Source organism: Oncorhynchus mykiss, chromosome 4 (genome assembly GCF_057628025.1).
Source record: "Oncorhynchus mykiss isolate SJ-2025 chromosome 4, ASM5762802v1, whole genome shotgun sequence".
NCBI classification, from domain to species: domain Eukaryota; kingdom Metazoa; phylum Chordata; class Actinopteri; order Salmoniformes; family Salmonidae; genus Oncorhynchus; species Oncorhynchus mykiss.
Window position 1 is genome coordinate 27,930,333 of NC_143025.1, and position 15,089 is coordinate 27,945,421.

Sequence of the window (15,089 nt, forward strand, 5' to 3'; positions counted from 1 at the left end):
GCGCCCCCGCCCCTGAAGCTGCAGGTTCAGCGCATTGAGATGGCTCGAGATGTCACAGAGAAAGGCCAGCTCACACAGGAACTTTTGCTCCCGGAGCTCTGCTGTATCCTTCCCTTTGGTTTCCAGGAATTGACATATTTCCTCACGCAGCTCGAAACATCTGTTCAGTACTTTTCCTCTGCTTAGCCATCTCACCTCTGTGTGATACGGCACGTCTGCGTATTCCGAACCACACTCCTCCAGAAAAGATTTAAACTGGCGGTGATTTAGACCTTTGGCTCTTATAAAGTTAACTACCTGTGTTACTGTGGTCATAACATGTTCCATCTTTAGGGCTTTGGCACACAGTGCTTCCTGATGTATGATGCAGTGGTAAACAGTTAGCTCACCTGCACAGTTCTCTTCCCACATCTTCTCCCGAACCATGCCCACCAGTCCACTCTTTTTACCGCACATCGCTGGCGCACCATCTGTCGTTAATCCGACGAGTTTATCCCACGGCAGCTTTATTTCAGTTACACATTTGGAAACCTCCTCAAAGATTTCCTTTCCTGTGGTTGTGCCATGCATTGATTTGAATCCTAATAGCTCCTCCGTAACACACAGATTTGAGTCCACTCCACGGATGAAGACTGACAGCTGAGCAGTATCAGATGCGTCGCAGCTCTCATCCACAGCGAGGGAGAACGCAACAAAATCTTTTCCCTTTTCCATCAGCTGGTCATACAGATTGGTGGCAAGATCACATGTGCGATCAGCTACTGTGTTCCTGCTCAGGCTCACGTTTGAAAATGCTTGTTTTTTCTCTGGGCATACGAGGTCACAAACCTTCATCATGCACTTTTTCATGAACTCTCCCTCATTAAAGGGCCGGGCTGATTTTGCGATCTCTGCTGCCACTATATAACTAGCCTTTACAGCAGCCTCGCTTTGTGATGTGGCTTTTTTAAACATATTCTGTTCTGTTAAACACTTCTTTTCATCTCCTCTACTTTCTGGCTCCTTTGAGTCATGTCCAGGTCCTTGTATTTGTCATGGTGTTTCGTTTCATAGTGTCGTCTAATGTTGTACTCCTTACTTACAGCCACGTTGACTCCACAAACAAGACAAACAGGTTTGTCTTTTACATATGTAAACAGATATTCTGCCTCCCACTTGTCCAGAAAGCTCCTGTTTTCTGCCTTTCTTTTCGCCATTTTTGGGAAGGGTTAGCTCGCTGACAGTTGTAGCGTCTATGTTGCTATGACTACTGTCACAGAGGAGAGAGCGTTTCTGGGTCCTGTCCTGATTGGCGCGCGAAAACAGCAGAGCATTATGGGATTCGTAGAATTAGTGGTGAATGCGCTGTATAATACCGGCGGGCCAGCTCTAGTAGTAATTTGGTATTGTCTCGCGGGCCAAATATAATTACCCCGCGGGCCAAATTTGGCCCACGGGCCAGAGTTTGACACCCATGCTCTAAACCTTAGCACTCCATCAGTGACATGAATAAGTATATTTTCATATTCTCAGAACTCAATAGACCTCATGGCTTTGTTTTTGCTCTGACATGCACTGTCAACTGTGGGACCTTGTATAGACAGGTGTGAGCCTTTCTGAATCATGTCCAATCAATTGAATTTAACACAGGTGGACTCCAATCAAGTTGTAGAAACATCTCAAGGATGATCAATGGAAATAGGATGCACCTGAGCTCAATTTCGAGTCTCATAGGAAAGGGTCTGAATACTTATGTAAATAAGATATTTCAAAAAACCTGTTGTCACTTTCACAACCGGCTGTGATCGGGAGTCCCATAGGGCGGTGCAGAATTGGCTCAGCGACGTCCCGGTTAGGGGAGGGTTTGACTGTGGTAGGCCGTCATTGTAAATAATAATTTGCTATCATCCCGCACAGTAGGTGGCAGGATGTATATTAAATTGTGCGATCGAGAATATACCATAGAAAAATAAAAAAGAAGAAGAAGACGAAGAAAGAAGACGAAGAAGAAGATGAAGAAGATGAAGAAAACAAAGATGGCAATTCAGGAAACTGTTAGCGGATGTTAGAGAAATTGTCACCTGTAACTCGATGAGTTGAGCGGCACAAAAACCTTTATTTTGATAAACGTCCACTTCGATTTATTAACACCTGATTTTAATAACCAGAAACGAAACAAAATGCCTTCTCCTAAAACCAAAAACAGTGCAAATCGCAGCGCAGGTGGAAGCGCAGGTCTCAGTGGCAGCACCAACGGCAACGGACGCTACGAGTTCATGTCGCTGAACCGAACCCCTCCACCCACTCTCCTCCAACGGCAGGGTTCCGACCCAACCGCTGCAGCCAGACTGCGGGCATCAGAGAGCCCTACCCGGCGAAGGGGCTCCGGGTCCTCCACCTCCTCCAACACAGGCATGCCCGAAGAGGATTGTATGCGGCTCAACCCTTCATTTATCGGGATAGCCCTCAGCTCCCTCCTCGCTATAGACCTGTGGCTTTCCAAGCGGCTGGGGGTGTGTGCCTGTGAAGATTCCTCCTGGGGCAGCATTAGACCATTGATGAAACTGATAGAGATTTCTGGACATGGAATACCATGGCTGGTCGGGACAGCCTACGGCCTGTACAAGGCTGACAGTGCAGCAGGACAGGAGGTTATGCTAAACCTCTTCATGGGTAAATATGATATCATATTAATTGTATTATTCATAATGGCCTCATTCTAACAGGAAGCCTCCCATACATAGCCGGAATGCTCCTATTATGTTGCCTCCATAGAATGCCTCCTCCTGTTCTTATTGTCATGCATCTCCATCCCCAGCCATTTTTACTGCTCGCACGCACGCACACACACACACACACACACACACACACACACACAAACGCTGACTCACCCTGCCAGGAAAGCGTGATACTCAACCTCTAAATAATGAATGTCTATGTTGGTGTTTTTATTAGATCTGTGGGTAGTCTACAGAAATATTCTGAAATGGTTTCCTCTCTTGTCTTTCTGTAAAAATGTTAGAACAGGTAGATAGATGTATGCACATCCTTGGAATGCATCCACCCTGTTGTTTTTCACCCATCTCGTGCTTTCAGATGAATATCAGTACAGAGAAGTCTGATGTGATTAGGGAAGGAAAGGATTTGGCCCGCACCTCCTTTATCCTAATTAGCATGCATCCGTCCCCTCATCAACCCCAGTCCAGCCTTACAGCTGACACACCCACTATACACCAATTTCATCCTTCCCTCCACAATATTTTATAACTTATCTCTTTCTGTTTTTCCTTTCCTTCCTTCGGTGCCAGCTCCTTCTTACCTGTTACTGTCATCCCACTGTTCATCCTGGGCTCCACTGGTTTCTCTCCTCCACTGTTTCTCTCCTCTTGAGGCAATATTTAGGAGATTATTGGGATTAAGCCTAGCTGAGTCGTACAGTAGATTGTGGTGCAGACACTGGTTGCCAAGCCAGACAGACACCTAGAACTCAGATGTCTGACTCAGGGACTTCAGTAAACACACTCACACTCTTCTGATCCCAGATGCGTGCACACACACTGAGTAAACGTGTACGCACACACACTAACAATGCTAATGCTAGAAATACACGTGTACACACACACACACACACAGGGGAGAGTAGGCAAAGAGTTGTCATCTGGCGTTTTCCAGCTCTATAAACAGTCAGGCACTCTTGAAGAGACAGACAATCTCCCCTGTTGCTGTGTAGTAGTAGTGGTGGTGGTGGGGAGGGAGAAAGACAGACAGAAAAATAAACAGCCAGCCAGAAAGACAGCCAGAGGTCCTCTGCAGTGTGCATGGGTTGTTCCATATCAAAAAGCACAAGAAAGAGGATTTCGACAATCACCATCTGATTGTTCTGAAATCATTTCTGTAGTTAGAAACAGATAAGATTAGCATTCCTGAAACATTATTTTGTTGAAATATAATTAGATCTCTAATTCGTTAATTAATTGCAATTTGGACCCCCAAAAATTCCAACAATGAGTAAGACATGAGGAAATAGTCAAAAGCCGCCAACGAGTATACAGTATCAGTTTTCTGTGTTTCACAAGTAGTATGGAGCTGCGGCTTGGAGTATTGTTTCTGTAATGCATTTTCAGTGAATTTGAGATGTTTTTTTCCCCTCCTGTTCAGATAAATGTGTCATTCAAGTTGTCAGGTTTATGTTCCTTCCTGCATCCTAATATTACCAAGTTCAGACCACTAGATAGTACTGTTCCTGCTTTTAAGAGATAAAAGAAAATAATCCCACATCTTCAATGTTAAAGGGATAGTTGACTCAAATTACATATTGGTTTCCTTAACCTGTCAGCAGTCTATGGACAAGGTACGACAGCAACCCATGCTTTAAATGGTTTTGTTTACGTTGCCACTGTTTTAAAATGCAAACGTTTTTAGAATTTTTGGCACAAATCCAATGAAAATGCTGATATAGGTACCATGGACCAGCATTTAAAACAGTAGCTAGGAAAACAAAACCAAAGCATGGGTTGCTGATGTCCCTTTTGGGATTTGGGTGAACTATCCCTTTAACATTGTGGGGATGCTTTAAATATCAGGATGTAGGATGGGACATAAACCTAGCAACTAATTTTTCTGAACGGCGGGAAAAATATAAAACTCACTGAGAATGTGTCACGTAGGATGAAGAAACAATACTCAGAGAACACAGAGAAGTGATATTGTGATACTTGTTGTTGGCATTGTTATGGGGAGTCCATGGGTGTCTTTTGACCAACTCTTTGGAATCCTCATGTCTTACTCATTGTTTTTGTCCAAATTGGATGTTATGTGCTATACTTATTGAATATTATATGAGTCCTATCATTTAAAATGGCCAAATTGGGTCCAATCCATTAGCTATATTTCAAATGATCAAATTATATTTCAACAAAATATTGTTTCAGGAATGCTAATCTTATCTGTTTCGAACTATAGAAACAATTTCAGAACAATCTGAGATGCCGGGTGTCATGGTGTGCTGAAATGACATGGAATGACCCTGCAGTATACGGGGTCTGATCAGTACAGTAGCAGCGTGTGCCGACTGAGTGGTAGTCAGTGGTAGTGTGATGCAGCCAGAGGAGCTGCAGGAGCCAAAGACAGCTGCTCCTTTACAGCCCAGAGGAGGACACCTCTAAGATGAAGACCGCAGCTCTCTCCTCTCTCTCCTCTCTCTGGCAAAAGGCCAAAGCTGTCACTGAGCTTGTGTGTGTATGTGACAGAATGTGTGTGTGAGACTGCATGTGTGTCTGTGTGTGAGACAGCGTGATGTGTGGGAAGAGGTGAGGATCAAACCGGTGTAGAGGTTAATGGTGTCTCACAATGATGTCTGCTAGAATTAAGATTACTTTATTATCAGCCACAGCTTGTTCATGATCCCTTTACGGTTTGTAGGATGGAGAGAGATGACACTCAATCAATCCACTTGTCCCAGGGGAAAAATAGTTGTCCTAGTTATTTTTTATTTTGGTGGAAAGATGATGGGATATTATTAGTGTGTGCAAAGTGTTTTGCTGCTAATGCTGGATGTCTGTGTATTCATTAGTGTCTGTGTGCATACATTTGTTTGTTTTCCAACTGTGTGCTGTGTAGGCCTACTGTTTGCTGACTGTCTATCTCTCTTTCATCTCCCTCCCCACTCTGCATCCTCTCTCTCCTCACCTCCCTTTTTAACCACCCCTTACCCCCCAACTCTCTCCTCCCTCCCCTCAGCTCTCATTATAGACCTGATCCTGGTTGGCATCGTGAAAGCTGTCGTCCGTCGGCGCCGCCCGTCCCACAACCGCATGGACATGTTCGCCACCTTCTCCGTGGACCGCTTCTCCTTCCCCTCGGGGCACGCCACCCGCGCAGCCATGTGTGCCCGCTTCTTGCTGGCCCACCTGGTCCTGGCCGCACCCCTCAGGGTGCTGGTGTTCTTGTGGTCTGGTCTGGTGGGGCTGAGCCGGGTGCTGCTGGGCAGACACAACGTGACCGACGTGCTGTTTGGCTTCCTAATGGGCTACTGGCAGTACAACCTGGTGGAAATGCTCTGGGTGTCATCACTGGGCCTTCAGGGGCTGCTGGGACTCATCCAGGGGTGAGGATGAGGAGGAGGAGTGGATATTGAGGAGGGTTAAAGAGGGTGTGGTTGGTGGGAGACCCTGTCTCAATATGTTTGAAACATTGACTGATCCTGCCCCATACTGACACTGTGGTAACTCATCATATCAAGACTAACAACGGCAACAACAATGGCTGCCACCCACTAATCATCCATCCACATGGAACTGCAATCAGAAGCACCTACAGTAGGAGCAGGATGCTCCTCTACACTGCATCACAGCACTGCTGCAAAGACCTGGAACACTTTCCACTCTACTGTAATTCGCTGTTGAAAAAAAAAGTGTGTGTGGAATATTAATGTGGTGTAATAAGCCGGGGGGGTAGTGTTACCCCCAATACAGTCTTCTGTTCTTCTTCCAGCTTTGGAGGTTTGGGGCTCTGCAGTGATATGAGAGAGAGAGAGACGTGTTCTTTTAGAGGGGAAAATGACAGCAATAGATTAAAACTTAAATTGATTATGGTGTCTGCGGGTCGCTCTGAAAAGAGCATATTTTATGGAGGATTCATTTTGTATTGACCTATTTTAAAATGTTAAGGTGTGTAAGGCTGAAAATTGAATGGTATGTCTTTTTTATTTCCCACTGTGAAATATACACTGAACAAAAATATAAACTCAACAATTTCAGCGATTTTACTGAGTTACAGTTCATATAAGGAAGTTAGTCAATTGAAATAAAGTCATTAGGCCCTAATCTATGGATTTCACATGACTAGGCAAGGGCGCAGCCATGGGTGGGCCTGGGAGGGCATATGCCAGGGTTCCTTAACTGGCGGCAGGCGGACACATTTTATCCCCTAAGTTCTCTGAGCAAATTTTTTTTGAATTTGCATGGTTGGATACAAAAGACTGTGTAAAATAAAAAGGAAATCAGCCCCAAGTGATTTTAATTGAAGAAATTTGTTCCCAAGTATTCCCACGCATAATAGAGAGACGTGATGTTATACAAATGTGAGCCAGGTTTGAAACCATTATGTTTTAGTCAAACATATCTGTTTAGTCAATCTGCAGTCTACAAATGATTTGTAATTGTGTTCCGGCCCGCCGACCATTCGCTTCAGGAAAAAAAACGACCCCCGGCTAAATCTAATTGATGAACCCTGGCATAGGCTCACACACAAGGGAGCCAGGCCCACTCACTGGGGAGCCAGGCCTAGCCAATCAGAATATGTTTTTCCCCACGAAAGTGCTTTATTATGGACAGAAATACTCCTCAGTTTCATCAGCTGTCCAGTGACTGTTCTCTGACGATTCCACAGGTGAAGAAGCTGAATGTGGAGGTCCTGGGCAGGCCACATGGTCTGCGGTTGTGAAGCCGGTTGGACGTACTGCCAAATTCTCTCAAATGATGTTGGAGGTGGCTTATGGTAGAGAAATTAACATTTAATTATCTGGCAACAGCTCTGGTGGACATTCCTGCAATCATCATGCCAATTGCATGCTCCATCTTGAGACATCTGTGGCAATGTGTTGTGTGACACAACTGTACATTTTAGTGGCCATTTATTGTCCCCAGCACAAGGTGCACCTGTTTAATGATCATTCTGTTTAATCAGCTTCTTGATATGCCACACCTGACAGGTGGATGGATTATCTTGGCAAAGGAGAAATCCCCACTAATTGGGATGTAAACATTTGTGCACAAAATTTGAGAGAAATAAGCTTTTTGTGTGTATGGAACATTTCTGGGATATTTTATTTCAGCTTGTGAAACATGGGACCAACACTTTTTACATGTTGCATTTTTATTTTTGTTCAGTATATATACCCTGAATGGGTTTTTGCGGGTCTTGAGAAATAATTCCAGTTTTCTACAGATTGCTGCATGCTCAATAGTAATTACCTGGTGAGGATGGTTTAACCAGAGACAGGAGGCATGGTTTTCACTCCAGATTAGGTTCCCCAACAACTTAACAGCAACGCTGACATCAAACCTGTAGTTGATTATTCCATGACCTTTTAATGTGTTAAACCTCTGGCTAGGCTGACCAGACCACGTCATCTCTCCGTATCCATGGCTCTGAGACGTCATCCTGGAGGTACATAGTGATCCTCTTCATATCAGCATGGAGAGTTGAAGCTTTATTGTGACTGTCTGATTAGTTGTGCAACGGCCAGGGTTGCAACCGGTTGAACAGGTTGGAGGGAAGACAGGAGAGCGGGCAGGTTTTCTAGTTCTTGCCCAGAGATTGAAGTAGAATAGACTTTTTTACCTTTCAGGAAGAGAACACACAGTGAATGTCAAAGACGGTTTGCTGTTTTCTTCTGTACTGTTTTGTTTACAGGTGTAACTGACACACACAGACATTTTACTGAGTGAGGCCAGCTGTAGTAATGGTGTAATCATGCTGTGTGCCCTGAACAAAAGTTGGGTGTGGGGTGGATCTTGTGGCGAAGTACTTTGCACCCTGTCCTTAACTGCCCTACTGCTAAACTGCTCTCTGCTCTGACTTCTGGTGCACCTGCACCATGGCCTCCAATCTCTATGAATGTACATTCTCTGGTGCAATGTGCGTGTGAGCCAGTTCTCAGCTGTCCTGGGTGTTTACAATGTGTTTCTGTGTGTTTACACAGACAGCAGCAATTTTATGCCATAGCAGGTATTGACGTTTGGCTGTTGTTGATGGCACATTGTAAATATCCCGCACAGACACTAATCAACAGTCTATTGTTGACTCGGATTAATAATAAATAGTCTTTCTCTCTCTCTCGTTTTCTCTCTCTCTCCTCGTTCTCTCTCTCTCTCCTGTCCTCCTCTCATCTCCTCTCAGATGAGTGGATTATGCTGTAGCTGAGAGAAACTGGGAAGAGGTGTGTGTTGAGACCAACCACTCAAACACCTCCGCTCTGATTAAATATGGAGGAGCAGCTTATTAGCCATGTCTCTCTCTTTCATCCTCACTCTATTTAATATTTTTCTCGCTGTCTCTCTTTTCTCATTCTCTCTTTACTGTCTTTTCCTCTCTCTCTGTGCTCACAGAAGAGTCAGACTCAATTACCTATTCTCCGTTCTTCAGTTGCGATTCACTGTTGATCTTTCATTTTGGTGAACCATTACCTCCTCCCTCTACTCCCCCGGACTCAGCCGCCCCTCTCTTTCCTGGAACTCTACCTCCCCTCGCTCATCTAGTCTTCTGTAGCATCCAGGCTCAAGTATGACTCCACACCAAACATGCATTTGTTGAAGTCTTTAGCTGAGGAGGATTTGGTCATATGTTGCCATGCAGTGAGTGTAGCTACACATGATCAGCTGATCTTGATTAGTCTTCAGTACTGTTCTGAGGGATGGTCTACATCAGTAGCAGCTCTATTTCTCTGACTGTTGTAAATAATCCATTGAGTAGCTCTCTCTGATCTATTTCATACATACTGTATTTCTTCTGCAATAATCCAGTAGTAGAGACTAGAGCTAACCAGTCAGTGGTTCTTGAATTGGTACGATTTGACCAATGGCATGGCTTCCCCAGAAACTGCTTCCTGTACCCAGCCAAAAGCAATCATGGTTCTCATCGCAATAAGGAAGAACGCATTGTTCTTCAGTTTTTTTGTTATCTATCTACTCACCAGGGAATGTCTGAACATGTTATGCCCAATCAAAGCAATATGGCTGACATTCCACCCTATCAGAGGGAAAGTTTAGACTTTTCAGATCTACAGTATAGGCTAAATGTGTGTCCCAAATGCCACCATATTCCCTACATAATGCTCTACTTTTGATCAGAGCCCTATGGGCCCAGGGGTTGGAGCTAGGAGTCCGTTTGGAACTGTGCCCACTAGTCTGGGCATCTCCGCCTCTGTACATTCAAAGACAAAGTCTGCAGACTCAAACGCTACTTCACAAGATCTCACCAGCTTGATACACTGAATTCTAACTTTAATCTGTTGTGTTATTGTGTAATCTTTCATCTGTAATGTCAAATTAATGAAGTGGAATGTCAATGTATGTACATTTTGTGTTCATCTAACGCTTGATATTATAATGGGTTGACTGTACATGGTAGCAAATGTGACTGTTTATTCTATGGGTTGTGGAGGTATACTCCAGAATGATTGCATTGCAAACATTTTTTATTAATACAGTATATATGTGTAACAGACGCCTCACAAGTCCTCAACTGGCATCTTTGTTAAATAGTACCCACAAAACACCTGTCTCAACGTCAACAGTGAAGAGGCGACTCCGGGATGCTGGCTTTCTAGGCAGAGTTGCAAAGAAAAAGCCATATCTCAGACTGGCCAGAAAATATTAAGATGGGCAAAAGAACACTGACATGGAACAGCGATATGGCTTTTTCTTTGCAACTCTGCCTAGAAGGCCAGCATCCCGGAAAAGCCTCTTCACTGTTGACGTTGAGACGGGTGTTTTGTGGGGGTACTATATAATGAAGCTGCCAGTTGAGGACATGTGAGGCGTCTGTTTCTCAAACGAGACACTAATGTACCTGTCCTCTTGCTCAGTTGTGCACCGGGGCCTCCCACTCTTTCTATTCTGGTTAGAGCCAGTGTGCGCTTTTCTGTGAAGGGAGTAGTACACAGCGTTGTATGAGCTCTTCAGTTTCTTGGCAATTTCTCTCATGGAATAGCCTTAATTTCTCCGAACAAGGATAGACTGACGAGTTTCAGAAGAAAGTTCTTTGTTTCTGGCCATTTTGAGCCTGTAAACGAACCCACAAATGCTGATGCTCCAGAAACTCAACTAGTCTAAAGAAGGCCAGTTGTATTGCTTCTTTAATCAGGACAACAATTTTCAGCTGTGCTAACATAATTGCAAAAGGGTTTTCTAATAATCAATTAGCCTTTTAAAATGATAAACTCGGATTAGCTAACACAACGTGCCATTGGAACACAGGTTTGATGGTTGCTGATAATGGGCCTATTTTCGCCTATGTAGATATTCCATTAAAAATCAGCCGCTTCCAGCTACAATAGTCATTTACAACATTAACAATGTCTACACTGTATTTCTGATCAATTTGATGTTATTTTAATGCACAAAAAAATGTGCTTTTCTTTCAAAACCAAGGACATTTCTAAGTGACCCCAATCTTTTGAACGGTAGTGTATATTTCTGTGTATTTAAGATATAATCATACTAAGCAGATATAATTTTCTATTGATTTTGAAAAGGTTCTTATACTATGCTATGTTTGTCCATGCCTGTCCTAGGTGAAGGAAAGACATGGGTGGCGTCTGCTGAAGCTCAGCCTCACATCCATGGTGGGAGAAGGAGCCTCATACTACTGCTTCCTCAACCAACCAACCCCTCTCCCTCACCTCCCTCCTCTCCAAACTCACCCTTCAGAACTCCTGAACACCTCCTCTTCTCACCCTACTACCTCCACCTCCCTCCTCTCCAAACTCACCCTTCAGAACTCCTGAACACCTCCTCTCCTCACCCTACTACCTCCACCTCCCTCCTCTCCAAACTCACCCTTAAGAAGTCCTGAACACCTCCTCTCCTCACCCTACTACCTCCACCTCCCTCCTCTCCAAACTCACCCTTCATAACTCCTGAACACCTCCTCTCCTCACCCTACTACCTCTACCTCATCTCCTCTCACCCTACTACCTCCACCTCCCTCTCCTCACCATCACCCTACTACCTCCACCTCCCTCCTCTCACCATCACCCTACTACCTCCACCTCTCACCATCACCCTACTACCTCCACCTCCTCTCACCATCATCCTACTACATCCACCTCTCACCATCATCCTACTACCTCCACCTCTCACCATCATCCTACTACCTCCACCTCTCACCATCACCCTACTACCTCCACCTCCCTCCTCTCACCATCATCCTACTACCTCCCTCCTCTCACCATCATCCTACTACCTCCCTCCTCTCACCATCACACTACTACCTCCACCTCTCACCATCACCCTACTACCTCCACCTCTCAACATCATCCTACTACCTCCACCTCTCACCACCATCCTACTACCTCCACCTCTCACCACCATCCTACTACCTCCACCTCTCACCATCACCCTACTACCTCCACCTCTCACCACCATCCTACTACCTCCACCTCTCAACATCATCCTACTACCTCCACCTCCCTCCTCTCACCATCACCCTACTACCTCCCTCCTCTCACCATCACCCTACTACCTCCACCTCTCACCACCATCCTACTACCTCCACCTCTCAACATCATCCTACTACCTCCACCTCCCTCCTCTCACCATCACCCTACTACCTCCACCTCCCTCCTCTCACCATCACCCTACTACCTCCACCTCTCACCACCATCCTACTACCTCCACCTCTCAACATCATCCTACTACCTCCACTTCCCTCCTCTCACCATCACCCTACTACCTCCACCTCCCTCCTCTCACCATCACCCTACTACCTCCACCTCTCACTATCATCCTACTACCTCTACCTCCCTCCTCTCACCATCATCCTACTACCTCCACCTCTCACCATCATCCTACTACCTCTACCTCCCTCCTCTCACCATCACCCTACTACCTCTACCTCCCTCCTCTCACCATCACCTTACTACCTCCACCTCCCTCCTCTCCAAACTCACCCTTCAGAACTCCTGAACACCTCCTTCCCTCACCCTACTACCTCCACCTCCTCTCCTCATCACCCTGCTACCTCCACCTCTCACCATCATCCTACTACCTCCACCTCTCACCATCATCCTACTACCTCCACCGCCCTCCTCTCACCATCATCCTACTACCTCCACCGCCCTCCTCTCACCATCATCCTACTACCTCCACCGCCCTCCTCTCACCATCATCCTACTACCTCCACCTCCCTCCTCTCACCATCACCCTACTACCTCCACCTCTCACCATCATCCTACTACCTCCACCGCCCTCCTCTCACCATCATCCTACTACCTCCACCTCCCTCCTCTCACCATCATCCTACTACCTCCACCTCCTACCATCATCCTACTACCTCTACCTCCCTCCTCTCACCATCATCCTACTACCTCCACCTCTCACCATCATCCTACTACCTCTACCTCCCTCCTCTCACCATCATCCTACTACCTCCCTCCTCTCACCATCATCCTACTACCTCCCTCCTCTCACCATCATCCTACTACCTCCCTCCTCTCACCATCATCCTACTACCTCCCTCCTCTCACCATCATCCTACTACCTCCCTCCTCTCACCATCATCCTACTACCTCCCTCCTCTCACCATCACCCTACTACCTCAACCTTCCTCCTCTCACCATCACCCTACTACCTCAACCTCCTTCCTCTCACCATCACCCTACTACCTCCACCTCTCACCATCATCCTACTACCTCCACCTCCTCTCACCATCACCCTACTACCTCCACCTCCTCTCACCATCACCCTACTACCTCCACCTCCTCTCACCATCACCCTACTACCTCCACCTCCTCTCACCATCACCCTACTACCTCCACCTCCTCTCACCATCACCCTACTACCTCCACCTCCTCTCACCATCACCCTACTACCTCCACCTCCTCTCACCATCACCCTACTACCTCCACCTCCTCTCACCATCACCCTACTACCTCCACCTCCTCTCACCATCACCCTACTACCTCCACCTCCTCTCACCATCACCCTACTACCTCTACCTCCTCTCACCATCACCCTACTACCTCCACCTCCTCTCACCATCACCCTACTACCTCCACCTCCTCTCACCATCACCCTACTACCTCTACCTCCCTCCTCTCACCATCATCCTACTACCTCTACCTCCCTCCTCTCACCATCACCCTACTACCTCCCTCCTCTCACCATCACCCTACTACCTCTACCTCCCTCCTCTCACCATCATCCTACTACCTCCACCTCCTCTCACCATCACCCTGCTACCTCCACCTCCCTCCTCTCACCATCACCCTACTACCTCCCTCCTCTCACCATCACCCTACTACCTCCCTCCTCTCACCATCACCCTACTACCTCCACCTCCTCTCACCATCACCCTGCTACCTCCACCTCCTCTCACCATCACCCTACTACCTCCCTCCTCTCACCATCACCCTACTACCTCTACCTCCCTCCTCTCACCAACACCCTGCTACCTCCACCTCCCTCCAACACCCTGATACCTCCAGTACTGGAAGTATCAGGGTGTTGGAGGGAGGTGGAGGTAGTAGGGTGAGAGAGGAAGTAGAGGTAGCAGGGTGTTGGTGAGGAGGTAGAGGTAGAGAGGAGGTGGAGGTAGCAGGGTGTTGGTGAGAGGTGGAGGTAGTAGGGTGATGGTGAAAGAGGGAGGTAGTAGGATGATGGTGAGAGGTAGCTAAATATGCTAACAAGTGCAAAAGAAAATAAAGAAATTGCAAAGTAAGGCAATCCAGCTGATAAAGTTATACATATAGGTAGGCGCTACCGAATGTCATTTTTGGTGAGTTTGGACATTTACAAGCAAATGTGAATGAGAGACATTGTGCAAATAAACAAAGTTTTGACCCATGCTTTTCTGAAGGAAGAGCAGCACTGGCTCTGGAGCAGCATGTGTACACGCTGTGTCCTTGTGGAGTCTGGAGTCGCTAGGGCAACTGGCCTACCTGCTCTGCTTGGAGAAGGGGAGCAGACCAGGGGATGCGACCCCTGTCAATACACAGCTTGACTCACCTGTTCCCGTTTTCTCCAGTTGTGCTATTTACAAACAAACACATAGTTCAACTGTTTTGGGGAACTACGGTAAGCTTCATGATATAAAATAATGTGACAGGTGAAATGAAGAATGTGATCTGCTTTATCTCCTAACGTATTACCCGTAGTTGACTGCAGGTATTTACTTAAAATGTATCTACTAATATTAACATTAATTGAAAAACATAAAATAAATAGTTTCAATGGTATTAAAAAAAAAAGTCCCTGGCTGCGGTCTCCAGCCCAAGCCTACTCTCACCCTATTACCTCAACCTCTATCCTCCTTCTCCCTCATCTACCTTATCTCTAACCTCACTCGAGGACAGCCTGAACACCTCCCTCCTCTCACCCGTACACCCA

At 46.2% G+C, this 15,089-nt stretch overlaps 1 protein-coding gene across 1 annotated transcript; it reads left to right on the forward strand.

Annotated features, from left to right (window-relative positions):
- The first annotated feature begins 1,204 nt into the window (after window positions 1-1,204).
- plpp6 (phospholipid phosphatase 6) lies at window positions 1,205-10,102 on the forward strand. The gene is made up of 2 exons (XM_021599299.3): window positions 1,205-2,652; window positions 5,719-10,102. Exons 1-2 carry the CDS (start codon window positions 2,160-2,162, stop codon window positions 6,087-6,089), a joined length of 864 nt encoding a protein of 287 aa, XP_021454974.2. The 5' UTR covers window positions 1,205-2,159; the 3' UTR covers window positions 6,090-10,102.
- Window positions 10,103-15,089: the final 4,987 nt, after the last annotated feature.